Consider the following 18,056-nt stretch of genomic DNA (forward strand, 5'->3'; position numbering starts at 1 on the left):
TCCTCTCTGTAGAGCTCTATCAAATGTTGCCAGATAACTGAAGATACAAAAAAAATCCATAGCAGATTCCATTGATGATCTCACTTACCTGTCATTTTTATTCTGATTGTATCCACAGGGAACAACAAACCTCTTTCTCCCCTGTATGGTTCTCTGAGATGCTGAAGTACGTAGTTTGTAAAGCCAAACTGAGATTTTTGTTTTATTTGAAAATAGTGCTAAAACTTTGCCTAATTGATCTTACAATGCTTTTGTCTGATATCTACAATCATCTCTTGACATTTAAGATGCGAATTAGCTACTCAGACACCTTATGCAGATTTTGGAAAATACTCTATGGGATGCAGATTGTAAATATCTTTGTAATACGTTACTTTTGATCTTAATTGCATTAAAATATTTGTGTGTTATAAATAGGTTTTACCTCTATAGCAGTAATAATTATGGTGGTTAACAAATGTATGCTGTTTTCTAGCTACTTCATGCAAAGAAATATGTTTTACCATAAAAATATACCAGTGAAGAAGCAGTACAATTGGAATTATTTTATCCATAACTGTGGATTCTCTTTTTTTTTTTGTGTGCTGGCAGTCATCCAGTAGAACAGCATTTCTTACACTATGACAGCAACAATTAACTCTACAGTAGCCAAAATGAAGCAAACTTACGCAATGCTGGAAGTCACTGGAGGAGGGACATTAAAACTGCTGCTTAGCCATTATATATCCCCCCCCTCCTCCCTCTTTTATTTCCTTTCTGGCAAAATAAATTAAAAAAAAAAATCCTTTGTGACCTTGAATATTTAAATGATCAGATTTGTCAAGCTCAGCAGAATATGTTTTTTTGTATATATTATATGTAATCAGTACAGTTCAACAATATAATAATTGTCTGGGAAAATGTGCTAGTTTATGATGCATTTATAATGAAATAATGGATTTATTGGGGAAATGCAAAAGTCACTATTTCGTATTCTATGAGTATTCTATTCCATGACTTTAGCTTTATCTGTTTATTGTTAAAAAAAATCCTTTAACTATATTTACAATTTCTTTTTAATAGTTTCTGTCTAATTTTAATAGTACTGTTTGGCCAGCTTCAGGTTTGGGTTTTTTTTTTTTTTTTTTTTTGCTGTTGCAGCATGTTGTAAGATTTTGGGAGTCAGCTGAAAAGGGCCTCTGTTTTAAGTAAGTTTAGCTGTGACCTTGAAAGAGACCTGTTTAGATTCCAGGAGAATGGCTTATCTAGAGGTCAGGGGTCCGAAGCAGGTTAATTATAGAGCTAGCATATATAGATTGTATTTCTGCACAGAAGGTGGTGGGAGCTGTTGTATGTAAGGTAATAATTCTAAAAAAGAATGGATATTCACTTAAGGCTTATGTTCTGATTTTCTTTGTAAGTGTAGGCGTCTTCCATTGGAAATCAGCACAGATTCATTGTGTGAGCCAGGGACAATAAAGAACCCCAAACTATTCAGTGAGTTTACTCTGTACTGTAGATCTGTTGAATACGTGAGTTTCCTTGCCAAGAAGCTGGAAGTGGACTGAAGGACCAAATGTCCTCTTATTAGATTTATAGAAGTAATTCTGATTTGACTATAGCTGCATTTGACACAAATGTGATGGAGAGTTATGGCAGTATTATATCAACGATTGTAAATACTTCACCTATTTAAGTTTTTCCACAGTGATTTGGATGAAGCAAAATTTTAGTTTACAAAACATCAATTACAGTATTTGAAAAGAGGCCTCTCTTTTGATATGACTGTTATGTTAATGAATCAAGTCAGATCTCTGGTATGCGCAGCTTGTGTTAGGTGATGGATTGGTTTCCTCCTCCACCATTTAAAGTAGCCAATGTTTCTATGTGCTTGTGCATCCAGTGATTTGCTTTACGCTGTTGAGATGTAGTGATTCTCTTCTGGCATATGAGATATACAAATTATCTGTACATATTTAGGAATTCCTTGCAACCTTCCATTTCCCTAAAGCTGTATTCAAAGCTTTTTGCAGACTTTATGGCTAACCTTAATATAAAGCAATAAGAGGCAGGAAATTTCTTAGGGTAAAAATTATGTGGGATTATATATATGTTCTGAGTGGAACATGCTAGTGATGCAAATCCACATCACACTGATTGCAAATGATAGTTTTTATGAAGAAAAGGTTTGCCTCAAACTGAATGTGTTTCTCTGCCAAACAAATTAAATTACACTGGTTATTTGGCAGACAATTAGTGAGAGGTTAGGTTACTCCTTCTCAAAGGGAAGCTCCTTTTGACTCGTTCTTTTAATGGTGTGGCACTCTAAGGTCTTCCCTATTTGTGGGGGAGAAGTTTCCTGTCTTACAGATGTGCATATGAAAATTTAGTGGCTGACAGCTGACTTCTAATAAAGCTGTGTATCTTAACTATGTTCTTGTTTAGCAATCTACCTGCTTTCTAAAGCAGGTATTGTTCTAGAGAGTAAAACTCAGTACACGTCTCTTGCTTTTCCAAAGTATGATTCTGATGATGCTTCTTCCTAGCTTTGAAGTAATTTGTACTTAATGTTCTAAGCCTTTTATTTACATCGCGTAGCTTCTTATTACCACTGACAATGGGAAAGACTGATCTGTATCACCTCATCCAATTTTTCTCCTTATGTTTTATTCTGAAATGTTGATTTCAACTTTTCTCAAATTGCTGACCACCAATTTCCCCCCCTAGAAGAGTGTGGCATTCCCATAGGGTAAATTTAAGCTTAATGCTGTAGACTTGCTTTTCATTATTACCCCTTATGGGCCCCTCAGAAATAACCCAGAGAATTCCAGGCTCCTGTAGACAATGGTTTGAAAACCACTGCTCTAAATCTATAGAGGTTATTCCAAGATCTAAATCCAACAGAGATCAATTTAGCTTTTTTCCTAGTAGGGAAATTCCGGCTAGAACTAGCCCTGGATACTCTTCTAGGTCTTGCAGTTTAGTCTAGAAGAAGGAAAAAAAAAAAAAAGCTGCATCAAGCATTCATTGAGAGAGTAACTTACTGAGTGCTCCTACCCTGAGTGGAAGAAGCCTTGCTGAGTTGGTAGCTTTCCATCCTACTGTGGCTCCTTTTTTTGTGGATAGCCGCAAGGAGATGGCTTCCCCAGGGTTATGTCAGTGGGTCTCGATAGCTACATCTGAGCTGTTATCTGTTTAGTTTAGGTGTACAATTAGAAGCCGAGCCAAATAAAACTTAAGATTAATGAAACTTGTGTGAGGTTGTTGGCTGCTACTATGTTTGTGAAGAGTAAGATAGTCCAGTGCCAGGAAACCCATTCTGTTTCCAATTAGGAATCAGAAGAAAATAATGTAATTAGGCCAAAGAAATTTAACATTGAGGAGGAAAGGTTGTAGAGGTCTGTTTCATGCAGTTTATGATCTTCTTGTTCATGCTGAAGATTTCTGTGCAGTAGAAATGTTTTTGTTTCAGGGTAAAATTTTCAAAAGCAACAAGTCCCATTAAAAAAACTTGAGTTTAGTTCCTGCTGATGACTGTTGTGAGACATCACTGACTTCCTTGGGAACCTGAGCTTTATTTAAATGCAGACTTTAGGCTCAAAGCTTGCTTGAGCAGTCATGAAAACTTTCATTCAATATTTATGTATATACAGTTATTAGAAGTCTCTCCTTTTTTTTCCTTCAGCTACCTGAATGTTCTGTAGGAAACTAGAATATAATTTTGCCATGGGTATTTCCTGATGAGATCAGTGAGATTTTTGTTGGTGCCCTGACTGGAAGCCGGAAACAGAACTGCCTGGAGTGGTATTATCTTTCTAGGTAGATAAAATGGGGGCTATTGTGGCGACGCAGAGATCCTGCTACTACTCGCTTGTTTATGAAGGAACAGAGTGACTGTGAGCTGCACAGAAAATCTGTGACTGCAGCTGGTACTAGATTCCAAGTTGCTGGAGCCAGTCTCGTGTAACAGCTGTGCACCATCCCAACATCTTATTTTCTCTACCCCCTCTAGAGATGCTCTGATGTAGGATGTCCTTGAGGGCTTTCTGTTGAACTAGAAGAGCTCTGGTTCAGCACTGAAGTTACATGTAAGGTGTTTGTTCTTGCTATTAAACTGTTGAGTCCCATGTGCGCTCCCATCCTTAGACATGCAGTCATTTCTAGGAATTTCTGCCTTCTTAAAAAGGGAATCTGTGTGCTGGTCTCCTTGTGGAAGGATCTTGTGTACTCCTTCCACTGAAAAGGACTCTTGAATGCATTTCCTTCCCTTCCACCTATTGAAACTCTCCTACATCCTGATCTTTTAAGAGGCTATTCTCTTGTTTATACTTTGCCAATAAAACCTTGCCCCTGAGGCTAGAAAGATTCAACTGCATAACTCGCTGTGTTTGGGGGGAGGGAGGGGAACGACAAAGGGAAGTCCCTGGAACATACAAAAGAATTTTTTTTTTTTTTTTGGTCCTGTTTCTGTAAACTCTGTGTTACATTTGTGCTCTACAGCACAATGATTATTCAGCTAAAACTCCCACAGTGTCTAGTTGCTTGACTTTACTGATTGAAACTCATGGCAATTAACGTTGGGTGATTTAAACAAAAAACAAAAAACTGGGAAGCTGGAGGGAAAACTTGCTTATGAAATGGTACTGAGACTAGAGACCTCTATCCAAGCCAGAGCTTCGTGCTAGTCGTGGGCAAAATATGTACCAGGTAACAACACTAACCTCAGTAAGCTGTTACTAAAAAGGTGGAATGCTTTTACATCGTTTATGGACTGAATTTGTGTATATTTTGTGGCTTCCTGTAATTTGACAGGCTACATTGTAATATATTAATATGAAAATAAATAAACAAAATGTTAAAACAAAAGTCACGTGGAATAGAGGGGCACAATCGCTAAATGGCATAAAACATCTTCCCTTGGCACTTGTCCAGTTCCCATAGCCTTTAACTGTGACTTGCTGAAATGTCCCATTACAAGCAGAGCAGCATGTGAACTGCAAGACATCAGAGTTACTTTTTCCCTGGGCTTTTGATATGTCAGGATTTTTAGTTTTATTACTATTCATATTCCCTGAAAATGAAACCACTTTGATGCTTCTAAGACGGAATCTATCCTGTTAATAGTTAATGAATAAGTTACTGTGTTAAGTTCTGAATGGTGGAACTTTATGTATATACCTTTGACATAGACATAAAAAAACCCCACATTTTGAATCCCACATTAATATTTGCTAACCATATTAGTCAGCTTTTCGACCTATATGCATGCAAATCGCACAGAGTTGACGGAGGATAAATGTTGTCCAGTAAAAAAAAAAACTGCTAAAATGCATATTTAATAGGAGTGAAGTTATAAATAAACTGTTTCAAAAACTGCTCTATTCCTAAGCTTGTAGAACAGCTTGTGTAGTTAAGTTAACCATCTGTGAAACCTATATTGAGCTTGAGCATACTTGATTACAAATGATTGCCTTTTTGCTTATGCATGGAATGTTTGTATTTATTATATTTACATAGGGAACCTACAGGGATAAGTAGGAGAAAAACTGGTTAAATGAGTTAAACGGTTGCCATGTTTAAAACAAACAAACAAAAAGTGCAAAAGTTTTGGCTGTGAAGGCCTTCTTGGATAGCCTAGAAACTTGGTTCGTGTTACTATGGCAAAACAACACAAGGGGATGTATCCGGCTGGCTTCGCTCAAGTGTCTCCATTGACTTTGAGACTCCTCATGTGACTAAGAGGAGCAAGAGTTTTGGCTTACTTTGGTGCAGGAGTGTTTGTGAATGGTGTTATAGACAGTTGTATAACCTCTAGCCTTGCGCATGGAAAGAAGAGCGAATTACCAGTGTCTGTGTTGATAAGGAAAAGAGGAAGGGGAAGTTATTCTTCAGGCAACGAAGGAAGAGGTTAGACAACGAGGTTGATAGAGTTAAGGCAAATGACGGATTTGTATGGGAAAGGTAGGTGGTAATTTATGAAACAGATGGTGACTTTTGGGGAAAAGGTGTAAAGGAACAGAAATAAAGGGGAAAATAAAGCGATAAGAACCCAGTTCAGCAATAAACGTGGCTAACTCCAGTGGCATGGAAGTCTATAACAGGAAATGGAAACACACCAGAGCTTGTGGCTGTGGCTTCCTGCAGGCTTATTTATTGCCAGATTGGACCTTACAGGGGAGATGAGGAAAAAGTAGGCAAAAATAAGTTTACCAGGAGAAGAAAAGTGGGTAAAAACTGAAGCTAAAGAGATCGGTGATTCCAAGAGGAATAGCCTATAAGAGCTATTGAGCTAGAAGTACAGAAGCAAGCTGAGTAAAAAAGGTGCTCAGATGTTCTGCAGGTGATGCTTAATTGTAATAATATTGCAGGGCTTTTATTTGGTCACTTTCATTTTTAGCTCTTCAAGCACTTTGAAAGCAGAGTTTGTATCACTGTCTTCATTTTGGAGGATGGTAAACAGGCAGAGGAAGGGGTACCATTCTGCCAGTTGCAGGACTGGGAGCAGTCTTTTTTTTAAGTACCAAGCCATCCGTGTGCTACAGAGCATTAGCTGCTCGTAGCCTCTGTCAGTGAGGCCTGGGAAATCCTTAGTGGGAAGGTGTGGACGATATTTTAAGAGGAAGCAGTGTGTTTTAACTTCTGAATTCTTTGATCATGTTATAGCGTTAAAAGTGACTTTTTAGTTCAGAAGATTTAAACCCTCAAAAGACTGGAATTCCAAGGAAGGTATACAGTAGATTTTTACAAAGGAAGAAAAATAGGACTTTAGCAAAAGAAAGTTAGAGCAATGACAGCAGAGTAGTGAAGGGGTTTGTGTTTCATTTCCTGCTGCTGGCTCTGACAGAGCTAGATTCTTTTAAATACTATTGAAGAGTTAAGCTAGAAAATACTAAATGCTGCTTAAAGCAGTTGTAAGATTTGTCTGTTCATGGCTGGCCCTGCTAACGGGCCGTTTGGCGTGTCCCAGGGTTCTGCAGAAGTGGCACGTTTTCCACTTGTTTGTAGCAAAGCCTTGTGCATCAAAATGAGCGTGGGCATTAAATGCTCCTACTTTAAAACAAATGAAAACCTCAGAGTTTCTCCTTCTTGTCACTTCCATCATGTACTTCATCATGTATTTGTTTACACCCTCCCTGCCCCCTAAATCGTTTAAACCTACTAAAATGCAGCATTACGGTTTTTCTGAATGTGCTCAGGTGATGCACTCTTTCCTCATTGCTTCTGTAAAATCATACTTCTCAGTGAAGCAAGTTCTCGGGTGGTTTTTAGGCCCTCATTTTTGTCAGGACTAATGGCCTTTACCGCAACAAGCTTCTGTGAAAATGATACTACCAGACTTCCTCTTTGACTAAGAATATTCAATGGCTCCAGTTATAGATGCCCCTCTTCTGTCTGCCTTTTCTAACAGCTTGTAGTATTAAACATTTGGATCAAACAATATGTTTACTAATCCTGAGACTTTCATGTCGTCTTCTCTTCCTCCTTGGGATTTTTTTGGTTATACTTTTAATGTGCCCTTTCATGACTTCAGTCACAAAAATAGTTACCTAGAAATACCCCAAAGGAGAAGGTGATTCTCTTGGAAATTTCTTTTGAGTCTCAAATTGACTAACAGTTGTGTTTGTTTATAGATAAATAATTTAGCTGTGCAAAAGGTTCAGGAACCTTTCTCCTCTTATTTTAGAGGAAATCTCCTCCTGTTCTGTGGACTTCCTGAACTTTTCCTGCTTTGCAGGTGACATTAGGTTTCACGCTGAAGCAAGTTCTGGCATATTTTGCTCCAGAGTTGAATTTTCCTCACCCGTTTTCATACTTCTTTCTCTTTGGTACTGTCAGATGATCAGATAACAGCAACTTTGTAGCTGACTTCCAAAAGACTTTAGGCCCATTCGTTTAGGCACCTGCCTCCTCTTCATTCCAGAAAGCCACATAGAAAAGGTCAGCATCCAAACATCAAACATATACAGGCAAATTGATACCTGCTGTTCTTCCCCAAAGTCTCTTTGTTGCTTTGAGATACCCTCTCTTAACTGGTGACCTTTTCAGTCACAGGTGAGAATGATCGGGTTTTCCAGAATACCAACAAATTATGTGTTTGGTAGGTTTATTCTTATGCTAATTCTTAGTCATGTTTTTTGCTTTTTGACTTGAATTGCTTCAGTTCTGCAATCTGTATAGCTGAGTGTGTGGAGGATAGCCCATCCTAAATTCCTGAAACTTGCTATCAGTTTGTCATCCTTTCACATTTCAAGGTCTGGAGTTTGCCTTCCTTTTTGTTGTCAAGTCTGTGAATGCTTATCTGAAAGCAAGTGAGCCCTTTCCTGAAATTAAAATTAGGAAGAGCTTTCTAAGTCTCCAGCGTTCAGCTCTTTGTCAGCGAGCAGAATCAGAAGAGAAGCCTAGGGCTTTTGCATCATACGCCCTCTACTCCAGGTTAGACCTTCCAAATATTATCCATCAGTGCACTGCGGTAGAAGTAGAATCGCTCATTTCTTTTGCTTGGAGATGGGAATGTGTGTAGGTTCTCTCAGCTTTTTAAATCTGCCTCCCCAAATCAAAATTGATTAAAAACACAGCAGTTTCACATACATGCTTAAAGGGTGATTGTTATAGAATGGGATGCTCAGCTGTTCTCCACAGCATAGCTTTATCTCCAGTTCTTTCCCTGTGCTTCCTATTTCTGCACAGCTCTGTGCCTTATAAAAATGTCATTGAAGAAAGAGAGATTTGTGTTCATGAAAGAGCGATCCAAGTAATGTCTTGTATTTTCCTATTTAGTATATTGAGTGTATGTGTTCTAGTTGCTCTTTTTCTGGTTTCTCTTTGTTCATTGTTCATGAAATAGTTATGCGTCAGTAACTCCAGTTTCATAATGCTTGTTCATTGCCTTTTTGCTCATATGACATCTTGCAGCAAGTTACGATGATCTTTTATAGCTAGCATTGGCTAGAAACCTTATGACTTGCTGTATTTGTTCATTTGTCTTTATAGCAGCATTTAAAAGTTGAGTTAGCACAAAATACTCTCACTGAGTAAATTTAGTTTTCTCTTCATCTAGAGAAATAGTAACAAAGGATTCCAGCTTATATTTGACTTCTCAGATGATGTTCAATCTTTCATAAATTCTTTATGGCTTGCCTTTTTGGCATTCAACCTGTTTTATTTGGATCTTCGTGTTCAAAACTTCTGTGTTAAAGGATAGTCCAACATTCTTATCAACGGTTTATTATTTCTGTTTAATAAAATAAGAAGGTTGGCCTTAATTTACCAAAAAGTTCAAGATCCCTCATGGATTTGAGGGTTTAGCTACATAACCTTGGGGGGGGGGGTGAAAGAGATATTTAGGAGTTCATTGAATACTTCCAGTAGGTTTGGGATGAATAATTCTTACAAATCTTGTAAATTGTCCAAGGAAGTCATCGTTTTCTGAGGTTTTCCTGTTTTGAGCCATCTCCAGAATTGAGTGTGTGTTCATTCTTTACCAGAGTAATTTTCTTTTCTTGAAGAGGAACCTCTCTTCTATGAAACGTTATAGAAGAAATCTTTGGGCAAATCAGGGTTCAGGGTTTTAAGGAGGACTGTTGCTCCTTTATGAGGCTGCGTGTTATTTGTTTTGCCATTGGTGACAGAAATGCATTGCAGTGTGTTGCTACTTTAGATGTGTGTTGTGTGATCTAGTGTTGCTGTCTTACTTAACGTTTTTTAAATGTATTGATCTAGCAAACAGTGGGGGAACAAAAACGTCTACCAGAGAACCTGTCTTACAAATGATTGAATATGCAGTCCCAATAGCAAGTATGTTTTAAGTGGTAATGAGTAAAAGCATGCAGAACTGATGTTGGTGCATGAATGACACACGCACGCACACACACACATACTTATATTTATATTCATTGAAAGAAAAATCTTCTCTTAAGTGACTTAGTATCTACTCTTAACTTTAGGGCCTATTTCAAAAGGCATAATGCATGGAAAAATAAAAATGCAATTTGGTTTTGGCAGCTGAGAATACTTTAAACATCCCTAGATAGTTTCACGGTTTCTTATTTTGTGAGGTTGAGTTTTTAGGTTATTATAACTAAGTATTTTCACAGATAGTGACAGTCTCATATAATCTAATTTTAATGGAAAGGAATCTCCACTTTGGGATATCCAACCATACATTGCTTTGTGAATATCAGATAACAGGATACTCTGATTTGGTTTACACGGTGTAAAGAGGTAAAAGTCTCTCTTCAGAGTCAACAGTAAACTCATTTTCCCCAGACTGAGCGCCAGCAGGTAAAAAAATAACGATTAGCAGGTAGAATTACTAGAGCCCTCATTTCTCTAGGGGCTTCCCCATTCACTGCTGTTGTCTAGGCAATGTTTCTAAGCCACTGGAGGGGAGGGGAGGAGGAGGAAAGCAGGGGAAGAGTATCAGTTGAGGAACTGCAGCCTAAATTACCGTGTGCTGAAAGCACAGAGCATACGCAGATTTGAGAGGAAAGTGTTTGCAAAAATGTGCTTCTGACATGGGTTGCCGAACTTGAAAGTGAACTCTGTGAAACCCCATGTTATGATGGATATTCAACTCCTTCCTTGCCGTGTGCATTTCTGTAGTGTCAAGCAGCTCTCCTGTAGAAGTGTGGTGTCAGGGTGAATAGACGTGTTAGTGCTCCTGGTAGCCTTCAGAGTGCAGCTCACAGGAAGAAATGTTCTCTTCCTGCACAGGTGGGGTCTGAGGCACCACCGAGACCAGTCAAAGCTGCTGAGCGTTGGGTAAAAGATCTGCCTGAGGCCTTAGCTTAAGTCTGTGTGGAGGTCCTGGACTTGGCTCTGACAGCTCATAACCTGGTGAGCAGCTGCAGCTCAGTCTGAGAGGACAGCGCTGTAGCTGCAGAGTACTGCTTGGACAAATTCTGCAAAGGAGTTTGTGGTGGTTCCCTCTTAGCAGCAGGTCTGCTGTCCACAAGTGTCTTCGTTTCCCTTGTGTAGACCTCTGGTCATCCAGAGTGAAGGAAGCATCGTATAATAGAGCCTAGCTCTACTTTTCTCTGACTCTGTATTTCAGTCCATTTTAAATGTCAGCAGGTACCTCTTCAAAGATACTAATCTTGCCATGGTTTAAAACATGGTCCTGCCTCAGCATTTTTCTGTCCCTTAGCCCAGTGATTGTTTGCAATAGCTGGCATTGCTTTGTGGTGAGTGTTGGTGGTTGCTGAGGCACCATATGTCATCTTCTGCTCCTGACGGCTGATCATGAAGTAAAGTAGATCAGATTTTTATTCGATTATGATACCAGCGCTGTGATTCCTCACCTACACGGTCCATAGTCTCGTTCTAGACAGCTAGATGGCTGATAGTACCTTTAAAAAAAAAAAAAAAAAAAAAGAGTTATTGTACCGTATGATAAATGTTTCCCCTCAGAAATCTTCAGCATGCATTTTGGGGTTAGAATTTTTAATGTTTTCAAACACTTGTGGGCCTCTATTGTATTGTCAGTTATTTGTATAGCACATTTAAGGTGCTTTCCTGACCTGGAATATCAAGTCTTGAAATTTCTTAAAATAAAGATTGTGAACAGCTTTATATCTGGTGTCAAGAAGGCTTGAAGTTTTCAGAATTTTTGATACTGAGAAATGAAGTGTCAGGCTTACTACGTTACCTGTAAAGCAGCCAGAGCACATTTGAAATGATTCTCTGTAGTATAATAAAGGTAGAGGTAAATAAATAAACAAATGTTTAAGTGACCTAGGGAAAGTCTGAATACTTAAAGTGAAGGCCCGTAGAGACTACTCCCAGGCTTCAGCAGGACCTCAGTGTTTGCTGAGAGAAAGGACTCTGGGATTTCACTGCCAAGCAGATCACAACTTGCACAATGGGTAATATGCAAGAGCAATGGCTGCAAAGGACTGCTGAAATACAGGGAGAAGAGAGTACTAAGCTATTGCTGTCTAGGATATTTGGCGTTATTAAATGCACTTCTGTAATGTTTCTTTAAGAATTCTATTTCTCTTGGTATAAGAGAGAATTTTAGATGGCTAGAAACATTTCTGTAAGATGTAGTCATATTAAAATGTATTTTTGTTTTTTTCTGTAGGCAATTAAGTCTGGAAGATTTGATTTCAAAACACGTAGCACAGTTTTCAAAGGAAGTGAATCTACATGAAGAGCTACAAAGGGGGTTGATCTGAGAAGACAGCGTTTGCCAAAATGTCTTCAAGTTGTGCGACTCCAGTGTTTGCTTTGATGATTTTGTGTTTAGCAGCTGCAGGTAGGTGGCATTATGTAAATCATGCGTTCACTGTAAATTATTGTATGTATTTAGAATTATTGATCAAAAATAGTTGTTCATGCTGGAAAAATGTAGGTCAACTGAAGTTTTTATAAAACCAAGGCGTAAATACAAAATTGTGATCATGACTTCCAGCATGGCTGTGTGAGAAATGATGCTGTTTCTGTAAGAGTTTTCTTGCACCTACGGTCCCCTTTAAAATCTTCACAGAATAGCAGTATTAACAGTAATCTCTTTTGTAATTTTTTTAAAGATTTAAAAAAAAAAAACAAGCAAAACCAAAACACACACACACACACACGCGCGCGTGTGCGCGCAAAAGGAAAAAAAAGAATTGCATGGCTCACGTGCTAGAGAGGTGGTACCACAGAAACCTTTGGAAATGGGAGCAGGGTGACTGTGTCAGCATGAGGATTAGGCCGAACTATTAGCCTTGTTGACAGGCCAGACTTACTCCTGTGTGTGCAGGGTTGTGCTGGAGAAGCTGTTGTTGCTTCAGAACCTGAGCTAGGGTCTCTGCAGAGCTGGGTCGCGCAGATGTAGTATCTCAGCTTAATGCTGCCTTGGAGGTCTCTAATCTGGAATTAAGTTTCTGATCATTTATTTTCTGAAAAAAATCACAAAGACGTGTGGAAGGAATCTTAATAGGTTGCTGAGACCATCCTTTTTCCTCTAGTGGGATAAACCTGTCCTATGTTATTCCTGATCATTGTCTAATCTGTTTTAAAGTCAGCTGTCAATGGTGATGGTAAAGACCTATTAATAATAGTTGTGCTAATGCTCATAGGTTAGGAAGATGCTTTCTCATTTATAGGGGTGATGTGTCCCACGTTTTTCTTGCATATGTATCTTTACAGCAGCGTGTTGTAACAACACGTTCTCCTAACAGAGAAATGAGAAAGATCTGTAGACTTCACGTACCTAGCTTACGTTGTAGTTTCTTCAAGAGATATATACAAACTCAATGAATTTTTTTTGTATGCTTGCTTGTCATAATTCTTCCTTTGGTTCCAAGGGGCAGCCTCTTCTTCTGTGTCCAGCTTGCATACATCATGGGTCATTGGAGAAGAGGCTAAGTGGATACATAGTCAAAATGAGGTAGTGGGAAAAGTGGACAGATGTCTTGCTTAAATCTAAGATGTCCTCACTGTGGAAAAGATGACCAGCTTTGGAAGAGACACGACTGAGCAATTAAATATGTTACAATCTGGCTTCCTTTCATCATCAGCATGGAAAATTATGTTGTTTCAAGCCCTCAAACCTTGCGGGACATTCTCTGGGGCTGACCTCCTGAAGGCATCCATCCAACATTAGTAACTTTGATTATTTAATAGTATTTGATGCTAAGATTTTGCAATAGCTTCATCACAGATTAGCTTCCAGCGATATAGGGTGTGTCTGAGTGCATCTGGGGCTTGAGCTGAGAACATGAACGCTGGTGTTGGCTGAGCAGAGGGATTACTTAGAGCAAGTCTTAATCGTTCTAAATTCATAAAAATCTACTTTAAAAAAGTGCCAGTGTGATAAATCAGAATTGTTTTTTAATTGATCACAGTCACAGTTCCATTTTGTGTTGAGGAGGTTGTTCTTGAGCAGGCAAGTCAACTTACCTCCTAATGCCAGCTTTAGTTAAAAATGTTATTTAAAAAAAAGTGTTATCAAATGTAGTACCACTACTAGAAAGTTATTCAGAGTTCATAAACCTTAGCATGTCTGTCTCTCTTGAAGTTTGTGTGGATTTTTTTTTTTTCTTTCCTCTCACTTTCCAGTTCTATGCTTTTTCTCTATTGGTGGCTATTCTTGGAGCAAACTCTCAAACATCTTTGTGGCTTCAGATTTGGTCAAATGCTTATTCATAAACAGAGTCATAGAATGTTTTAGGCTGGAAGGGACCTCTGGAGATTGTCTAGTCCAGCCCCTTGCTCAGAGCAAGGCTACCTTCAAAGCTGTTCCTCTTAAACTGCTCTGTCCCACCATCTGCACCAGAAGAGAGCAAAAAGGGAGTGGAAAGGGTAGCAGTCAGTTAGGGGGAGATGAAGTACTTCAGTTTATAGCTATGCCTGTTCTGCTTTTTCTTTTTGCTCCAAGTTCTTAAAGAACACAAAAAGTGGTTGTTGTCATTACAGAGTATCGTGATTACAGTAAGGTATGAGCAATAGGAGCTGATGGACTGCGGTAAAGGGGAGAGATAGCTTGGGCAAACAGAGTTACAGCTAGGAAGGAGAGCACTATGAAGGTTATTTAAATAGAGCTTTTGCAAAGGTTTTCTGTTAACAATCACACTTTAACCCAAACAATAATTATGCTTTACAATCACAGAAGTAAATGCTGGGGGTTTGTGGTTATGGGTGACATATGGGTGGGAGTGAGCAGTACGTTCCCACTGTATATGCTGAAAAAGCTGTGAGAGGCGACTGTGAGCTGCTGGCAGCGTGCTGGCCCGGGTCCCGCAGGCTGGCTTTTAATCTCCAGTGCACAGAACTCTCGCTTTTTCAGGCTTGAACCATTAGCAGTCAAGTACTTCCCAGAGTACAAATAAAACTAAGGATTATAAATAAAATCTGTGCGTGCCTGTGGTGAAGCCTGGGGGAGGCAGGGGGCAGCATGCCACCTCCCTGGGGTGATGATTTTTATATATTGTTGAGCCTTTTTCCAGCCTGCGCTTGGTTTCTGAAATAGCAAGGCTGCTGCAGGAAAGCCCACCTTTCTTTTGTTCAGGCAGTCCTACGCTGACGCTGCTTCTGCTATTCCAGGTTTTGTTGCTGACTTTCCAGTATGTTGAGCATTGTTGCCTTTTCAGATGTATGTGGAATGGGGCAGTACTAGGCAGAATCTCTGTGGATTCTTTTCCTTTTCCGTTCTTGCTTTTTAAGGTACTAACGTGTTAATATCTCTCTAAAAATGGTGTTAGATGTCATGATCCACAAAGATACATGTTCGAAACTGGAGCTGTAAGACTGCATGTTTTTCATTTCCTGGCTAATAGGCTGGGGATGCACATGTTACTAACTGCACTGAAACTGGACTGTATAAACATTCAAAGAATATCGGTCTGTTTCTCTGCCTCCTCTTTCTGCTCGGATGTATGTAGATGCTTATCTAATTCTGATTTACTTCTAGCTTGTACGCATTTTTTTTGTAAGCTCATATTTATGCTGTTTCAATTGTATAGAAGACGACCACAAGGAAAACCTGAATTACTGTGAGATTCTTCTGCCCCATGGAAAGTCTGAGACAGGAGGGAGAGGAGATTTGAGATTTGCTGGCAAACTACCTGCCTGCCTGAAAGAATTATGTTTTTGAAGTGGGCTTAAGCTAAGCTCTGGCAGCCCACGGTAGGAACTCCGTACAAACACTTAGCACTGTACGTACTACAGCCTTGGATAACCTGATAAGCAAGTCTGACTTTGTAGTCTTGGGAGCACAAATATTCTGTCCTAATGTAGCTTAAATCAAAGGCTGAAACCTATTTCTTCTAGTTGATGGCAAATTTGTGCAGTTGGGGGCATGATGGGTGTCTTATTAAAATGTCTTAGAAGAGAACTGAAATGAATACCTGCTCTAGACCCTGAGGGCCAAACTTTCAGGATAGGCTATTTCTGTGAAGGAGCAGGAAACATTTTTTTACCTTGCGATCCTCTCTTTTTCTTTTTTCTTTTCTTTTTTTTTCTCCTGCTTTATTACTCAGCAGGAAAGAAGGAATTTACTTTCTAACAGAACAATAGGATGATACAGCCTCTCCAACAGCCAGGGTTTTCATACTGGGCTTTTGGGCAGATCCTTGGATGGTGCAAAGTGTTCCCACTATGGAGAAAGCAGCCATAGTATCTGATACCGACCAAAATCTGCACACGCAGCTATGCTGTGCCTTTCCCTCAGCCCCACGATATCTAGCGTTGCTCGTTGTTACCTTGTAGGCACATCTCTTCTTGTGACACAGTTTCTCAGTTGACCAGGATGAAGGAGAGACTGTGAGAATTGAATTTTAAGTAGATATGTTGAAAAATTAAACCAGTTAAGTTCCCAATTAAGGAAAACTGTGCATCTGCTCACATCAGGTTTGTCCTTTTTTTTCTTTCTTTCTTTCTTTCTTTCAACAGTTCATTACGCTCTATATTGTTTTGTTACCCTGGCTATTTTTTTTCTTAAAAAAAAAAAATCAGAGCATGAGTACTTCGTTTTCGGTAAGGTCGGTTGTGTACTGATGTGTCTCTTGGACCTGTGCCACCCAGATATGATGGTGATGGGTACCTTATTAATGAGTGTAACAATAGGAAGAAACAGGCCATAACATGACATCATTTTTTTTTTTAAGAGGAACTTCCCTTGGCCTTGAACACTTTGTTTCCCAAAGCAGTATAGGATCCTCCAAAGTATAATAGAAAGTCCTTCCACTGCAAGGTGAAGGACATGATCTAACGATAGAAAAGAATATGCTGGGAGTCAGTCAAACAGATTTCCTTCCGTTTTAAACAGTGTTTGCTGGGTATTTTCCAGAGGTAATTAAACTGTAGGTTTTATTTTTCCTCAAAATATTTATTGCTAGAGGTGTGGAGGTTTTTGTTTGTTTAAATCGTGATTAGAAGATGAGAACCAAGGGACAGAGGTTGGCTCGTGAATTATTAGAGCTGAAGTAAAGCACAGGCTGGTTTCAACTTGTGAAGGTATAGAGATTTTTACTTTCCACTTCCCTCTTTCTTCTGTTAATTCTTCCAACCCATCAACATCCTTGTCCCCCCAGTTGTCCTTTGCAACTGTCACATTTTGGATCAGAAAGACTGGGGGGGTTGGGATCCCTCATGTAGGGGCTCTGAGGGAACCGCCATGCTCTTTGAACGAGAGCCTCTTGTTCTCTCAGTTTCTGAGAAATACTGATTGCAAACATCTGACTAACTTTTAATAGTGGAAATTGTTTCCATTTTTTAAAATTCTGTTAATATCCTGATGGTGATTTGAGGTATCTTAATGTCAGATGTTCATCTGCTAGGGAAGGAAGTGATGAATTGCTAACTTCATGTTAGTGAGCTTGATGAGAAAACCTTGCAAAGCCAAGAGATGTATGAAAACTTTGAGTTAATCTAAAATCTATAGATCCTCAGTATTAATGTTTGCACCAATTTCAGCATAATAGGGACTGCTGTTTGGTGATCTAGTTCTGTGTACATTAGAAAACCATAACTTAAAAAAAAAAAAGAAAACCTATTTGTCTCACAGCTAGCTCAATTGAGTTAAGACCCGTGTCACTTCCGTGTGGTTTATATGTAAATAGTGTTTCTATTGTCCAGAAACATGAAAAAAAAATCTGAAAAACTTTTTGGAAGTTAGAGGTAGAGAGAAAGTTATATAATTTAGAAGAGAGAATTGTATTACAGAGTTAGAATTGCTTGAACTCAGCAGGCTGCATTTTTCCTTTATTGGCAAGACTCTGAAGCTATGAACAGTTGAGTTTCAGCAGAGCCTCGTGCCTACGTGGAGCAGTAAGATGTGGGGTTGTAGGTCCTGATTCAGTGAAAGAGCTAGGCATATATCTAAGCAGTTTTTCTGAAGCAGAGCATCTATGAGTAAACATGAAAGTCTGGTTCTTTGATTAAAACTGACTCTAGATGATGCCAAAGGAATTCTAAGAAACATCAGGCCCATAATGCAGTCTTTGAAGGGTACAGATGCAGGCAAACGAAAGCGTTACCAAGTATCTCTGGAGGGAACTACTCAAATGATGAAAATAATTTCATAGAACACTTTATAGCACAGTGTGGTGAATAACATTTAACCTTATCTTTCTAAGGAAATTTATTAAAAA

At 39.0% G+C, this 18,056-nt stretch overlaps 1 protein-coding gene across 7 annotated transcripts in view; it reads left to right on the forward strand.

The window, feature by feature from the left end:
- Positions 1-18,056, forward strand: part of TGFBR3 (transforming growth factor beta receptor 3) — a 143,572-nt gene that overhangs the window by 13,456 nt on the left and 112,060 nt on the right. For 6 of the 7 annotated variants that reach the window (XM_009682539.2, XM_068952514.1, XM_068952516.1 and 3 more), the window contains one exon: positions 12,062-12,235. In XM_009682539.2, coding sequence (XP_009680834.1) covers positions 12,175-12,235 — 61 coding nt within the window. In that variant the 5' untranslated portion in view covers positions 12,062-12,174. Of the gene's footprint in view, positions 1-123; positions 167-12,061; positions 12,236-18,056 lie in introns of those variants that run through there. The other variant, XM_009682542.2, reaches the window with a different exon arrangement.

The sequence above is a fragment of the Struthio camelus genome, chromosome 8 (assembly GCF_040807025.1).
Source record: "Struthio camelus isolate bStrCam1 chromosome 8, bStrCam1.hap1, whole genome shotgun sequence".
NCBI lineage: Eukaryota > Metazoa > Chordata > Aves > Struthioniformes > Struthionidae > Struthio > Struthio camelus.